The following is a 16,868-nucleotide window of genomic DNA, read 5'->3' as shown; positions in this document are numbered from 1 at the left end:
TAAATGATGTTCATGTTTAAAAATTTAAATGTGAAATTTAAAATGACGCATATGTGTCACTAGGAATTTCAATAGAGCATTGAGTTCAGTTTCCCTTATTGTCTAGGTAGAAAATAATAAAAGCACCTAATAGCACAGTTTTATGGCTTTCTCTGTAACATTTGCCTTTTAGTAATGGTGCTGTTTAATATGTTTGCTCACCATGGCTCTACATACCCATGAGAAAATATCTAAAGAGGCAAATGTTTCGGAACCATTCACAGCCTTGGAAACCATGGTGAGGGGTCTGACCTAGACAGTGTTAACATGTCAGGGCACACCTCACTCAAATTTCTGTTACTTTGAACTTTTAACAAATAACTCATTTTATTGTTCCAGGGAGGAAAAAAAAAATGTTGGTTAAAAAAATGAAGCATTATGTTTGAGCTCTCCAGTAAGTTTTATTATTCTGTATTTATTTTTCTGTACAAACTAGGAGCAGCTGATTTAAATGTCAAAACCTTCAAAGGTCGTACAGTAAGAACCACTTAAAAAAAAACTGTTATTACAGTAAAAAGATAAAAGTTTAATGCAAATGAAGGAAGAAAGTGTGATCAGGTGAAAGCAACATATGCTCAAATAGAATATAAAAAATCTTCTTTGATTTATCAGCTCCTGGGGTGGAAATAGAGATTTTCTTCTTCTTTTTTTTAAATGCTGCAGGATTTAATGAAAATAACACCCACAAACTGCTCAGTATGGACGATATCATGGTTTGAGAATTTGTTCTAAATGATATCCAAACTTCATCGACATGTCAGAGTTTTTAATTTGCCTTGCTATTTTCAGCATTTCTTCACTGAAGGCTTTTTAGCATGTACAAGATACAGCACACGTTAAAGTACCGGTCGGTTTTCTTTGTTTCTTCATTTACTGCAGGCAGAAAATGATGGATTTTACAGAATGCTCTATGTTTAACTTCATTTAAGTCAACCAAATGTTTGTACTTTTTTCCCCCTTAAGCTACATAACTTTCTTTCTTAACTTAAAGTCCAGAAGATAGATGGTCACTAAGATAACGTAAAATAGCTCAACAGCTTTGAAAGTCAAACTTTTTACAATTTTAAAAAAAAATTATTTCATTTTTCATTTACAAACTTAAGGGTGGACTGTTGTGCGAAGGAGATTACATGAATTAGGATGCAAACTGGATAATATAGAAAGCTTCTCCAATGCAGTTGTGGCTCTCTTGAGAAAAAAGGTTAGAAATAAGCCAATTTAGGGCCAAATGTTGTACTTTACAATGCACGGAAAGGACAGATGGGTAGCTGGGTGCGTTTGATTTCGGACGGGAGGCGGAGAAGTGCGTCCAATAGCATGGCCGGGGTGGGCGGTGAGTGTGTGTGTGTGTGTGTGTGTGTGTGTGTGTGTGTGTGTGTGTGTGTGGTGACAGAGAGGGAGGTGGGCGGCAGCAGCAGCCAGCTGTTGGAAAGCAGCGCGCTGCGCTCCTGAACCATCCCCTGTCTGCATCAGGTGGATATCCGCACATCAACAACCAGAGCAGAGCGCACGGCGGGTCCGATCCGATCCTCCTCCTTTAGACATCTGGGCTTCTTTTCTAGAAAACTCAAAGATTCTGACTAGTAATACTGACCGACAGAGCAAGTGCGTAAAACTAAAACCGAGGAAGAAGGAAAAGAAAAGGGACACCGAGGAGAAGGTGAGATCAGACGCTCCGTTTTTCTTCAACTGTTCATGTTTTGATGTTATTATTATTATTATTTCGGTTTTAAGGGAAATGAGAGGCGCATCCTTGGGTTTCCTGTGTGACAGATATCATGCCACAGCTGTGAGTTGCAGGTACCTGTTGCTGCCTTAGGAGCCGTCTATATTAAACAGAGGTGCTTGGCAACTCGGGGTCAGACAGCCTATTCTTGAACGCTCTATTTTCACCGACGTAAACAATTCATTAGGCCTGATTATGCACAAACATTTCTTTACAGCTCTGTATTTTTTTATTTTTAGCGCAGAACAGCTCAGCGTTTAAAAATGAATCTGCGTTCTTTGGAAATGGCCAATGAGTTCACCCAGCACCCAGTTCATCTCAGTTTGTTTAAACTTAGAAGTAATGCCTTGTAATTCACAGACAGGCAGACAGATAGATAGATAGATAGATAGATAGATAGATAGATAGATAGATAGACAGACAGACAGACAGATAGACAGATAGATAGATAGATAGATAGATAGATAGATAGATAGATAGATAGATAGATAGATAGATAGATAGATAGATAGATAGATAGATAGATAGATAGATAGATAGATAGATAGATAGATAGATAGATAGATAGATAGATAGATAGATAGATAGATAGATAGATAGATTATTTTTCAGGAAATTGAGGTTCTGTGGTGACATTTCACAGAGGCTTGGTTTCTGTAGCTCAGGTGGCACCATTTTTTTAATCCAAAACAATTTAATTTTTCTTTATTTAGACAAAGATCAAATGTCCTGATCGTGCTCACAGTGTTGCTTCTCTGATCAAAAATATCAAGGCAACTGAGTTATCTTCAGTTAAATTTAGACAAATATTTCCTCGCCATTTCTCTGCAAAGGCCTAGCCAGCGGATAAACCATCTGACCCTCATCGGCACAGACAGACACACACACACACACAGACTTTAGCTGCATGTAGATGCGTAGAGATCATGGCACTTTACATTATTTATCAAAGTTAGACTTTTAGATACACAACCCCCTGGCACAGACTACGCTAAGATGAATCCAACCACAACCAAACTGTATATTGTTTTTTAAAAGTTCGTTTTTTGCTCAGACACGAATGGGAAGTTTACGCGACACATATTTTACAATTGCAGCTTGGCCTTAAAACCTTTTTCTTTGATTTAAACTTTGGATTTGGTTAAGATGCATTTATTGTGTTATGAACTGATTAATAGTCCTAAAAAAGAAGCAACTAACCCGGGCTTTTAGTTCAGATGGTGGAAGGTTAGCAGACCCTGGAAAGGCAGAAATGAGTAAATAAATAAATTTATATGTGAAGAACAATTATTTAAATAAATAATAAATCTTGAACAAATGTTCGTCAAGATTACCTTAAAAGATTACAAAAAATTCAGGTTTTTCAGAGGAAAGTGACGAATGAGTGAAGACTTTACCACAGCGCTGTGTCGTTTTAGCCTAGTTTGGTGTCAGCTGCTGCAATTCAGACAAAAACCGGGGAGCGTTGGTCCACAAACCACATCAGATCAAAACAAAAAGACGTTTAAATCCCAGGTAATAATAGTGCCTCATTTAGTGTCTTTTGCTATTTTGTAAGATGCAAAACCTCTGAAGGCTCTGTGTTTTGTCAGCAGCATTAGTTATACCCTGGTTAACATCCATACACGTGTTTACCAACGTTCTGAAGCATTTACAGGCCACCGTGACATGAATGACTCATGGAAAAAAAAACCAGTGAAGCAGAACCCTCAAAACTCTACAAATGCCCTACTTTTACCACCCCACACCCCACCCCCATTCATGTATAAAGCAGGTATTACTGCCTGCAAGATGGAGCCCTAGCGCAGCATTAGAACAGCAGACCAAACCAATAAAATCATCTCACATGGTAATGTTTTTTTTAATTTTTTCGAGACTTTCTCTGCATATGTGCTGTTGTCCTGGTGAGCTCCCTGATGACTACTGAGAGGACCCCAGGGTATGTCACAGGGCAGAGCCACCGGTGTCGGCGCTCACTGTTTTCCACCGTCTCTCATCTGGGAAGGCATCCGACAGCGCTCCTGTCGAAGACCCAGAGGGCATTTGTGCATGTGTGCAATTATTGCACTATGACAGCACAGATAGAAATTCTTTCTGGCATTCATGTGGTTTTCTAGTAAGATCTGCTGCTTCCTGTTCTTGTCCATCTTTTCTCAGAGATGCCTTATTCAGGAGGTGACCTCAGAGATGAAAGGTCACGGGTGGTTAGTTTCTGTATGTACGCAGACCTGGAATGGACGTTTTAACATGGGAAAACCCGCAGAATTAGCCGTGGGGCGCAGCCAGGCTCTTCCTGCCTGCCCTGGCTTTTTGACAAACCTGCGAAACCACAAAGAGCTCTGTAGCCACCCCTGCGCTCTCTGGATGGACGTGTAGCTATATTTACTCTTTTACTCATGTTTTTTCACAGGAGCGGTCTGTGGGGCTGATGCATGTAATTTGGTTATTTCTTAGACGAGAGGAAGTTTCACAAGATAAAGATCTTTCTGCGCTGTTTAGAACATATGTCCAACTTCCCTGTCTTGTCACCAATAACATATTTTGATGTGAGCTTAAATTGTCTCATTTCTGGCACAAAAAACCAGAACAGCCTAGCCAAAGCTGGTTTGAATTCTTTGTGGTATCTGAGTTGTCAGTCAGATAGACCAACGCTGGTTTTTGTGGTCCTCTTTGTCCATTACATGCTCTGTTTTACCATAGTGACAGACGAAAAAAAAAAAAAAAAACCCGAGTTCTTCTGCAGTAGCTATTGATGAGGTGTGTCTTGACTCTGCAGTAGATTTCATAGGACTTTATAAGGTCATCTTTAAAAAAAGGTGAATTCCACCAGAAAATGACCCAGATGCCTGAGTGCCAAACTTATGTTAAGGGACAACGGGCACTTCAGGGGTCATGGGAACATGGGCGCCATATCCGCTCAGGCAGCATCAGCAGGGGCAAACAACTAAATATAGAAAAGTCCAGGGTTGAGGGGGAAAACCAGTGAAAAAAAAAACCCTTTAAGGCTTTAAAGACGTACTGTCAGGTCAGAGAAAACAAACCTCAATATAAAACAATAAATTATATAAAAAAAGGCAAATTTAGAGTCGTAGTTTCTTTTCGGCGGCTTCCTATAAAATAACAGCTGATTTCTCTGTGATGCTGAGGTTTGCATGAAAGTAAAAAGAGCAAGACGTTTGAGAAAAAAAGCCAGAGTCCACCATCCATCCATGTTTTTTGTCCTCCTCTCCTCAAATTCCCACTTTCTCTCTGACCTGCATGAGAGAGGAGTGGGTGGCTCTCGTTGTCAGCCATCTTTCAAAAGCACACCGTTTTTCCTTCGACTGTTTGGTTTCAGCTATGGCCTTCTGAACCTCTAAAAGGAGCCGTGGGCAGTATTTTTAACCCCGTCTCTTGGGGCCTGCGCGGTGCACTCGAGCACGGCGCTGCTGGCCCCCAGGGTGGGGAGGGGGTGGGGGGTAACCCAGCGTAAGCGTTTCGGTCTGTGTGGACCGATGGCCCGCATGGCGAAAAACTTGCTCTAACTTCAGACCGCATTGCCTGATGGCGGTAAAAATAAACACACTCGCCTTCACCGAGAGGAAGCAAACCTGAGTCACTTCAACCAGACAGAGGACATTTTCCCACTAGAATCATACCTTGAGCCGTATTACAGCACTGTTTTTTTGTATCTGTAAAATAAACTATGGATTTTGCTGAAAGGTTCTGTTATATTTTATTAGTCATTAGTTTCATTCAGCTGTCATGCAGCCAGAGAGTTGGGAAAATTCTGGTCTCATTTTCAAAAGTGTCAGGGCCATGAGAATTTATAGCTCAGTTACAAAAGTTACACACTATTCAGCAACCTAATAAAATAAAAGTTAAAGCTGAAAAAGCAATGAAGGTGAGAATTGTTCAAAGTTAAAAGCAAAAAAAGTGCTTTATGGTCATCACATAAGTCATTTTAAATCTTTAATTTCAAATTTACGGTAAACTCAGAAAAACTCTTTTTGTTTTAACTTGTAATCCACTGAAAAAAAGGATGTAATTATTAAATATGTTATTCTTAGATGTCAGTCTGAACGATAAATTAAAATGTATTGGTTTCTTTTCCACAGGTTTCTGAGTAAAACAAGAAAAAATGGGCCGAAAGAAAATACAAATATCCCGTATTCTTGACCAGAGGAACAGACAGGTGGGCCGGCACACACATTTATTTATTAAAATACCTTTTGAAACATGCGTTCCTCAAAATATTCATGCAGCTTTATGTCATTTATTGCTGAAAATATACTTGATTAGGAAAAGAGAAAAACGTTAACTTGTTCAGTACAAGAATTTAAGGATATTCTCAGCTTGATATGTTTAAAATCTAAATGATTTTACATTTTTGTTGCATAATACTTTGGAGATCTTTAGAATCCTACAGATTCTAATGTTTATTAGTACTGAGTTGCAGTTTTGTGCAGCACAAGAGTGGGGGCAGCTCTGACTCGGATGCAAATATATAAATTGTGACTTGAGCAAATATCATAGGGGCCATGCATTAATTCAAGTTTTTTTATATATATATAGACAATTTTGGCTTTTATAAATCATGAAAGCAACACAGGAATAACAAGCTTTCTTCTTTGCAATGCATTTCTATTTGCAACGATTCTCTTATTTTGTGTTTTTGATGTCCTTTCGGCCTTTCTGCTCAATGATGTCACCCTTCCTAAAAAGCTCTAAAACCCACTGTGTGCCAGACTGCATCGGGTTTATAATAAAGCCCGATTTGTAAACCCAGTTGAAAGTTTGGACACATGTTGGTTTTAGGGACTCCAAACAGTAACAAGTAAACTTAAGATCAGGCCAGTGAATGTAAAGGTCAGTGTTTTATTTATTACCAAGTGAAAAAAAAAAAACTGCTTTCCATAATCTACTTCTGTAAATCTAACAAAATCCAAAATAAAATTTAAAGTGAGTCTTTGCGCCGAGTCAGCAGGAAGGTATATGATGATCTGAGTTTTTTTCAGCAGAACAGAGCGCCCAAACGGGCCGCCATCAAGAGGAAATGAGTTTAAGTCTAAAAAAGACGCATTTTAGTCGAGGGGGTTTCTTTAGTCTATTGGAAAAGAATCTGATAAGAATTTAAGAATTCACATATGAAGCTTAATCATGACAACAACTCCAAACACACACATTAGTGTTTTTTCAGAGCACCTGCTCTGTGCAACACGCCGCGTTCATTTTTTATTAATACAACAAGATGACGGCAGGTTGATAAATGCCGACTTTCACTGTGGGGCAAAAAAGTGCAGATTAACACAAGTTGTTATTCATATTTGATCTTAAACTCAGTGTTTTATTTAGATAAGAATGTTTTTGTTTATTCTTATCTGAAATAAGGGTTTGATGATAGATAATGCTGTTTGCTTTACAGATTGTAGCGCTCTCGCTGACAAAGTAGAGATTTTTAGTGAGGAACATGCTCTTGACTGTTTGATTGTGTCGGTGCTTGTGAGTCTGAATTTTGAAAACTCTGCTTTCAAAGGGAAACAAATGTATTTGGACGCCCCACAGAGTTTTATAAATAATGTAGAATTAACATTTCTGAAATTGTATGATTTTTTTTTTATTCATTCCTTACTGAGTTGGTTTTTTTATGTGTGGTAGGTGACCTTCACTAAACGTAAGTTTGGTCTGATGAAGAAGGCGTATGAGCTGAGTGTGCTGTGCGACTGTGAGATCGCCCTCATCATCTTCAACAGCACCAACCGTCTGTTCCAGTACGCCAGCACAGACATGGACAAGGTGCTGCTGAAGTACACCGAGTACAGTGAGCCGCACGAGAGCCGCACCAACACCGACATACTGGAGGTACGTGTAGTTTAGTTTAGTTGAGCTGAGCTGAGCTGTGTTTATTTTATCTTATTGTATTTTAGTTTAGTTTAGTTTAGTTTAGTTTAGTTTAGTTTAGTTTAGTTTAGTTTAGTTTAGTTTAGTTTAGCTAATCTTTGCTGAATTGAGTTGAGCTTTGCTGGGTTTATTTTATTTTATTTTATTTTATTTTATTTTATTTTATTTTATTTTATTTTATTTTTGCTGAATTAGGTTGAGCTGAGTTTAGTTTAGTTTAGTTTAGTTTATCTTTGCTGAAGTGAGTTGAGCAAAGCTGCGTTTAGTTTAGTTAAATCAAGTTTAACTTATTTTATCTTTAGTGTTTAGTTTAATTTAGCTCATCTTAGTTAAGCTTAGCTTAACTGATTTAAATAAGTTGAATTTAGTTTAGTTGACCTTATCTTAGCTTATTTTCAGCCAGCTGTTTAGTTTAGTTGAACTTTAACCAAAAATGAGAGGTTTGAGTCCCCTAATTAAGACTTGGATCTCCTTAAAAAAAAACAAAAATGCGAAAATTACATTAAATTCCACATTATATGTAATCATACTTGATACAATAAGGCTACATTTATCCTACCTAAGTCTTATAATTTGCACCCCCTCACTAATGCGGACCATACTTATTCCTAACCATACAGTTACTTGAACCTCCCATGGCTATCAACCAGTTATGGCAATAAATTACTCCTCAACCCTTCTCCAACCTCAGCTTTCCACGGCAGATGAGAAATATAATTTCTCTTTGATGCACTTTTCAGTTTTCCCACTTGGAGTTTCCTAATTAAATTGTGCAAAGTTCCTGAGAATGAATTTCCAGTGTTTGGATTAATAGTTTACAATAACACAATAAACTACATAACAATAAATGTCATTTAGTAGATAAATACTGGAAATAAATAAATGCAAGTGTGTATGTGTGTTCAAAAGTATATACCGTATCGAGGATATCGACTTAAACATCAGCAATTGTTGTTAATTTAATTGTAACAAATTATTTTATTTGATCATTGAAGTTATATTTAAAAAACAACCTGAAATGTTGCCTTTTGGACGGAAACACTTTGCATGTAATTGTTTTAGTTCTGATGAATATGCCATCGTTGGTACAGATCATTTTTAATGTCCACTTCCTGTTCTTCCATCAGACGCTACGCAGGAAAGGCCTCGGTCTGGACGGCTCGGAGCTCGACAGTGAGGTGGGCATGCAGACGACAGCTGACAAATATCCTCTCAGCGAGGGCATGGATCTGTCCGTGGCCCGTCAGCGCCTCTGTGTCAGTCCACACACACACACACACACACACACACACACACACACACACTTCTGCTTTTACGCATTCCGCAGACACAGATTTTAAAACATGTTTCGTTCAGCAGTCCCGCTGTTGTTTAAATGAAACATGCTTTCTCTCCAGGCTCCTTCGCTGCTCTTACCGGAGGCTCAGTTCCTGGTGTCTGCGGGTTGTGGGGATGGGTTCTCCAGCTCTCCTGCTCCCAGTATGGGCCCCCACAGAGCCCCCGGATTTAAAACCCTGGGCTCTCGACCCGGCTCTGCCAGCCCTGCTGCACCACACTCTGCGTTCATGCCGCCCCATGCAGGTGAGCCCAGCAGTTCCAAATAAACAAATAACATCTCCACCTGAATCATTCTGAGATTCTGAGACAAATGTTCACTGGCATGTCAGTAAATTAGCTTTTGCTTCTGCATTATAAAGTAGATTCTTCTTCTTGAAATAAAGGTAAGGTTTCTCGCTCAAACATCCATCTGCCACTTTTCTTCACAGTTTTTCGCTAAATGCTTGCTCTGAAATTCTCTTGTATGCTGTCAAGCCTCTGTGCAGCTGGCTGTGAACTCACAGGAAGTGTGTGTGTGTTCATGAATCCACACATGCATTTGGCCTGTTTTGTGAAACTGGCCCTACACCAGTGTAACAGCAGCTACAACCAGTTTTGTGGTTTTTATTCAGCGTGCATCACACGTCATGATAGCCTCTTTTTTTTTCACAACCTTCAACTATTTGGACTCATAATGAGGCCATTAAATATCGATATTTTCCTCTCAGGCACTGTGTCTAAAGGGTTTTGATAAGAAATTATTCAGAATTTGGGTTTACAATCAGTTAAAACCAGATCAAGTAAATACTGTGTATATAGCAAAATATATGATAAAGGTATGAGCTGTTGACAATTTTGTTAAACCACGTAGAGAGCAGACAGAAGGTTGTGAAGAATGTGACCGAAACTTTTCACATCCTGCATCTTTCTTTCTCTGGTTAGGTATCGGCTACTCTGTGTTCTCCCACGGCAACTTGAATCGAGCTCTGGACACGAAAACCCCCCCTCCTCTGAGCCTGGGCAGTGAAAACCTGCGGGCAGATGCTGCTAGTCAGGGCATGGGGACCACACGGGTAAACCACAGCTCTGCTGTATGTAGCTGCTACCATACCCAACACGATCACGAGTGATGGTTTGTGTTTCTCTGCTCCTCAGAGGAGCCTCTTGTACCAGGGTCTGCACAGCGGCAGCTCCATGGTAGCCATGGGTAAGGCAGGCTTCTTGAGTCACAGTCTGGGAGGATACGGCCTTCCCTCCCCTGGAACCTCTGGTATGTCTGCTTGGAATACTAAACTCTGTGGGGAAAATATAAAAATACATCATAGATAACAGATGGCACGTTAGAGCGAGAGTTCAGATGTTTGGTTGTGGAACGGTCATGAACAATTATTATCTTACCTGTCAAAGATAGCTCTTTGAGCGGCCTCAGTTTGGAGGAATAAGGCTTAGTTCTAACCAGACTGATGAGCTAATGGCTAGTCTGAGAGGGGCCAAAACTAGACTGTTGATGTCTTAAAACACCACAAATGTCAAATGTCCATAGCAGTTCATGCAAAAGCTATTTTATTACTGTTACATTGTCATCAGCTTCAGTTATTTATATAAAATCCTGTTTGTTTTTAAGCACTAATAGTGGCGGCAGCAGCTAGCTGTAGCACTAGTGGTCCAGCTTGGGGCACTTCCTGCAGGAATGTCATAACGCTACATGAAATAATATGAAATTGACAGCAGTGCAAAGGATTACAAAACCGTACTTGCATGAACTGTAATGAAATGTTTGTGATTGAAGTTGTTTTGTGGCTCAGTTATAGTAGCGCTTTGTAGTGTCGCGCAGGGCTCCGCGCTCGGACCTGATCGAGCGGTGTAGGCGTTTATACTTGACGCTTACGTCGGTGCGGTATTCTCCAATAAAAGACAGGGGGCAGTAGCAGACGGTTGTCGCACATCAAATATGGCTGCACGTATTCAGGAGGAAGAGCTGTTGTGTTTATGGCTGTGATACAGAGAGGATGTTTAAACTTAAAGCATTCAGTTTGACTTTCAATGATTTATTTGCTTCAAATGAAATGTTGAGTACATAAATGACATTATAAGGATAATTATCTGTACTGTATTATTGGTTGTGATTCACCCATCATAGGACCAACATTTCTTCCCTCTGTGGTCTATAAACACTCCTCTTTATCTTTTTTAGCGACTGCAGCAACAATCTTTTACCATGGGTTTTGAGCCGTTTGAGTCTTTGTGATCTCTTATAGAGGGATTATATAAATGCTGTTACAGGTGAACCAGCTCCACAAGAGCACAGAAATTGCCCATTTGAAATGGAGCGTGGCGCTCGCGGTCCACGCCAAGTTGCAAAAATTGGAAGGTGCACAACCACTCGATGCAACATCGCACAGGGCCTTCATGCAGGGGCGGGGGCAATTGCGTCACTGTTGGCGGGCGATGATCAACGCGTCAAATATAAACCTAGCTTAAAGCCGTCAGTAATCCTTTTATCTTTTGGCCCCGCTCATCTTAGCCATTAGCTCATTAATCTGGTCAGAAAATCAGTATTTCTTCAAACTGAGGCCATTCGAAGAGCTATAAATTGTTCATAACCCTTCCAGAGACCCCCTCTTCAAAAGATCTGAACTATTCAAAAGCAGATTACAGTAACAGTCGTGGTTTATATACCAGAATAATGTTCAAATATTGGAATATAGACATATGCAGCCCTGGTGAAATATGTTCACAGAATTTTTTAAAAAATTAACTCTTCAACTATACATTTGTACATGATGTCCTTGTGGATCCACAAAGGAGCGTGACAGCACCCTCTGCACCCCTGCTTCCCACATTCCACATCCTTGAAATTACAGGATCTATGCAGCCACAGTGTTTAACATGAAGGCTGCAAACAAGCAGATCATATCAAGCCTTTTGCACATGATTATTTTTTTAAAGGGGGTCTCCTATATTTCTGCTGCTGTTCCACATTCAGGAAATTTTAGTCTCAGAAGTTATATCTAGTTGTACGGACCAAAAGCAAATAAGCAAAAAAAAAGTTTAACTGTGAGAATAAATGACAAATTTCTTCCTATGTCTGGGCTGTGTTGTGATAAGATGTCCAGTTACTCCCTCTAGCTTTGGCAGTTCAAGCACGAAAAGCACTTTTTATTTTTTTCATCTCACTCTCAGCCAGAACAACTGATGAGATTATTCCCATAATATTAAACTGGACTATTCTTTTATAGAACGGAGCTTTTTTTTTTTGTTAAATCCACCTGTGACTTGATTTGACCCAACATCAACTTGTGTTCCCTTTGTTCCAGAGTACAGTCAGCCCGGTTTTTACCACTCTGTAAGTTTACAGAGAGGAACGGTGAATCCCTGGCAACCAACACAAACACCTCACGAGTCTCATGGGCCTCATATAAGTTCAGGGTAAGCAGATGACATCTTACTGAAAATGAAATGGGTTGGTTTTGCCGATAACTTGCTGTATGATCGGAAGACCGTTGCTCTAATGTTTTCTCCTTTTGCGTCTCTGTGTGCTTCAGAAGAGTGTTCACAAAAATGTAACAGTAGTGGTCAATGGGATTTTATTTTAGCATTTTGCAGATTCTGTGAGTTCTCCGCATAGGAAGGAAACACACAAAAGATAAAAGCTTTGCAACTTTGCAAGAGTGTACGTCAAACAGGAACGAGGATGCATTAACTAAATTTGTTCAGTGGAGTCATATTTAGAAGCTGGTTGACATGAAGTTTGAAAAACACTTAACTGTTTGTGTTCTGTCACGGAGAAGAGGAAGGTTAAGACAGCCAATTAGCTGTTGCGGCCATCTTTAATCAGGTTGACTCCACATGTTAACCAGTTGTAGATGTGCATTTAATGATTACTTTCTGAGTTTCATTAAAATGTGTGGGGCATTTTACTAACAGACACACAGGGTTGACTCCAGGAGTTCATGCCAAATTTTTAGACAAAGATCTTGCATGAGCTCTTAGCTCTCAGACTATGTGTTGGGAATGACTCTCAGCTACTACCAGCCCAAACTTTAGCTCCACATCTGTAAATTTGACTAAACTATGGCTATTTTTGTGTTTGCTAAGTTTGATTTGCGGTGGTCGCCATCTTGAATTGGATTAACTCCAAAAGTTAATCAGCTGTAGATGTATATCCAATGATTACCTTCTGAGAGTTTCAGTAAAATCCATCCAGTAGTTTATGGAATATTTTGCTAACAGACATACAAATGAACACACACACACACAGGCGATTACACTATTGCCTACCTTTTATGGTGGTGGGTGATAATAAAAATCAGTTTTAGAGAAAGGCACATGTATCAATGAAACAAGGAAACTTAAAAAAGATGCCATGTTTTTTTTTTTCATTCTTACAACTACCCTATTTTGTTACCAACTAAAAATAAATGCTGACCCGAATGGTTTCCCTTCCCTTGCTGTACCCAGGATGTCCAGCGGAGGGTGCTCCTTCCCCTCTCAGCCGTGCTCCTCCAGCTCCTCACATCTGCCCTCCTTCAACCTCAGCATCAAATCTGAGCGCAGCTCTCCTGACCACATGTCCTCGCCTCCCTCATCCCCTATGCACCACCTCAGGCAGCACTCTCCCGACGCAGCCCGCCGGTCCCCTCCAGAGTCCCACCCAGCCAATAGGACGAAGGAATTTCCAAAAGCCAGCTACCAGCAAGGCGAGGAGGAGAGAGGGCAGATGCTCAGGGAGTTAGAGATGTGTGACGGCTGGCAAAGATAGCCAGCTGCTGCTGCAGTCTGCCACCACCTATGATGCAACAGCTGCCAATAAAACCAGAGTGGTCCAGACGTGTCCCTTACATCCCGGAGCGGGACATGTCTCTTTGTCTCCTCACACAGAGCTGGTCTCTCCTAGCGGGTGGAGAAATCTTCCATGCATCACTTACTTCATCCCATGAGGAGATAGATGCATACAGACTTTTGCTTCTTTTTTCTTCTTCTTCTTTTTTTTTCTTCCAGTTTGTGTGGTGAACAAAATATAGTTTGAAATCTCATTGTTTTCTTTGCAACTTTAAAAAATTAGCTGCAGCTTCAAAATGGGACCAGCCGAGTTTGTCCAAAAGTGCAAAAACGTATCTGCAGACTTTTGAAAACGTGAAGCGTGCCCAGTTTGAAGAAAAGGTTTGAATCTTTGCCCAGTCTGCCTTAAAACATATTTCAACTGCCAAATGCTTCATCCTTTTTAGAGAAAATACTTTAAAATGGAATTTAAAAGAAAAAATGTCTGCATAATGTACCTTTTTAAATTTTAAAAAAAGAAGAGGCTTCATCAGTGAGGCTCAGATACCACATCACTGGAAAGAAAACTAAAAGTCAGAATTCTACTTAAAATATACATACTTATACATATACATATATATATGTATAACATTTCACCTTGATTCGTCCAACTCAGACTATTAAATACAAGAAAGGAAAGGACTCAGACTGGAGGACTTTTTTGATTTATGAAGCGCACTCTCCATCATTATTGCTGTTCCAACATGCATTCATTTATTCTATAAACGTGCAGGAATTATTTTACACATATGGCTAACAACACAGAGTGTTTTAGTGTAAGAGAACAGAGTTTTAAGGGAAGCAGCACAATATCAAAGGATAAAAGAAAGGAATTTTGCTCTCAAATTAAAATAAGGTCAGCGTTCCGCCTCCATAGAAGTCCCTCATGCTTTATACATTTTGGAACAATTTCCACATCAGTTTAAAACAGACTTGGATCAACTCTTTTGGATGGTGGTTTCCTTTTAGGTTTGTGATTAAAGCTTCGGCTGCTTTATTCCTCCAAATGTTTGTCATTTTTTTGAGTCTTTCTGTCTATTATAATTCATATTAACATTATTATTATTGTTATGTATGTTGCTAAAGTAACTCTAAATTGTTCCTAGGTGTGAGTGAGAGCGTGGATGGTTGGTTGTTTCATTTGTCTCCACATGTCCCTGTGATGGACCTGCGACCTGTCCAGGGTGTCCCCCATCTCTAGGACAGTGGCTGCTGGAGATAGACATCAGCTCCCCGCGACCCGGAAAGGAAATAGCGGGTAGAGAAAATGGATGGATGGATGAATGTTGCTAAAGTGATGCAAATTCGGTCTCTAGGCTTCGCACTCAGACAGTGCAGCAGCCAAAGGCTCAATTAGACTTCAGCAACATAAAACTGCTACTTTTTTTTTTTGGCTTTTTTGTCTGTATTTGACTGAGTTTATGTCTTTCAGAAATATGTGAGAATCACTGTAATAATTAGCCTAAACATTCTTAGGTTATGTCATAAAAATATTTTACACTGTTTTCATTGTAACTTTACATTCATTTCCCCTTTTTTGTGGAAATCTGCCTATTTCAGGCTATTTACTTATTGCAAATACCTTGAAAGTAACTTGAGGGAAGAGTCCATCCTTTGGAAATCATCATCAGATCATCTGAGCTATGACTTATAATTACTGTTCATGGAGGAATGAGCTGTTTTGATTTAATTACAGTTTATAAAGCCATGATAAAAGGCACATGATTATCAGTATTCTTATGTTTCTGGTGACCTTTTTTTGTTTGCTGTTTGTTTTTGCCAAATTCTTCATCAGCATTTGTTGCAAGTCTTTTCTAAATAAAACATTTTCATTTGTAACTTTGGCCCCTAGACTGTTTTTTTTTTAATCCTGTAGTTTAAAATCAACACTATTTTGTCAAATCATTGAATTCAGGTGTTCCAATCATTCCATGGCCACAAGTGTTTAAATTTAAACACCTAGGCATGCAGATTGCTTCCACAAACATTTTGGAAAAAATGGGTCACCCTCAGGAGCTCAACGAATTCCAGCATGGTACAAATATAGGATGTCAGCTGAGCAATAAATCAATTTATGAAATTTCCTCGTGACTAAATGTTCCTCGGTCAGCTGTTAGTGGTGTTATAACAAAGTGGAAGTGATTGGGAATGGCAGCAACTCAGTCAGGAAGTGGTAGGCCATGTAAAATCCCAGATCAGGCTCAGAGGATGCTGAGGCTCACAGTGCACAGAGCTCATCAACGTTCTGCAGAGTCAATAACTACAGGCCTCCAAACTTCATGTGGCCTTTAGATTAGCTCAAGAACAGCATAGAGAGCTTCATGGAATGGGTTTCCATGGCCGAGCAGCTGCATCCAAGCCTTCCATCACCAAGTGTAAAGTGCTGGGTGCAGTGGAGTAAAGCATGCTTTACATGCACGCTTCTCTGTCTGGCGATCTGATGGACGAGTCTGGGTTTGGCGGTTGTTAAGAGAACGGTACTTCTCTGACTGCATTGTGCCATGTGTAAAGTTTGATGGAGGGGGGGTGATGGTGTGGGGTTGTTTTTCAGGAGCTGGGCTCGGCCGCTTAGTTCCAGTAAAAAGGAACTCTGACCGTTTCAGGATACCAAGACATTTAGGACAATTTCATGTTCCCAACTTTGTGGGAACAGTTTGGGGATGGCCCCTTCCTGTTCCAACATGACTGCAAAACGCAAGATCCATAAAGACGTGGATGAGAACTTGACTGGCCTGCACAGAGTCCTGACCTCAGCCCAGTATTAGAGTGGCGACTTAGAGCCAGGCCTTCTGTCGTACATCAGTGTCTGACCTCACAAATGCACTTCTAGAAGAATGGTCCAAAATTCCTGTAAGCACTCCTAAACCTTGTAGAAAGCCTTCCCAGAAGAGTTGAAGCTGTTATAGCTACAAAGGGTGGGCCAACATCATATTGAACCCTAGGGATTAGGAATGGGATGTCACTCAAGTTCATATGCGTGTGAAGAGAGGCGAGCGAATATATTTAGCAATATAGTGTATCTTCAACTAAAATAAATGTAAATTAGTTACTTTTTTTGCTGTCTGAAGGTTGATAAAATGTTTTT

General features: G+C 39.9%; 1 protein-coding gene across 1 annotated transcript; it reads left to right on the top strand.

The window, feature by feature from the left end:
• Nucleotides 1-1,428: 1,428 nt before the first annotated feature.
• On the top strand, nucleotides 1,429-15,622 carry mef2b (myocyte enhancer factor 2b). Its single transcript, XM_017407131.3, has 9 exons — nucleotides 1,429-1,699; nucleotides 5,863-5,939; nucleotides 7,403-7,606; nucleotides 8,773-8,901; nucleotides 9,043-9,226; nucleotides 9,905-10,035; nucleotides 10,118-10,232; nucleotides 12,280-12,391; nucleotides 13,424-15,622. Exons 2-9 carry the CDS (start codon nucleotides 5,886-5,888, stop codon nucleotides 13,722-13,724), a joined length of 1,230 nt encoding a protein of 409 aa, XP_017262620.1. The 5' UTR covers nucleotides 1,429-1,699; nucleotides 5,863-5,885; the 3' UTR covers nucleotides 13,725-15,622.
• The last annotated feature ends 1,246 nt before the right edge of the window (nucleotides 15,623-16,868 follow it).

This window comes from Kryptolebias marmoratus, linkage group LG24, assembly GCF_001649575.2.
Source record: "Kryptolebias marmoratus isolate JLee-2015 linkage group LG24, ASM164957v2, whole genome shotgun sequence".
Taxonomy (NCBI): domain Eukaryota; kingdom Metazoa; phylum Chordata; class Actinopteri; order Cyprinodontiformes; family Rivulidae; genus Kryptolebias; species Kryptolebias marmoratus.
Note: the sequence above shows the minus strand (reverse complement) of the source record. Positions and strands in the feature narration are given on the sequence as shown.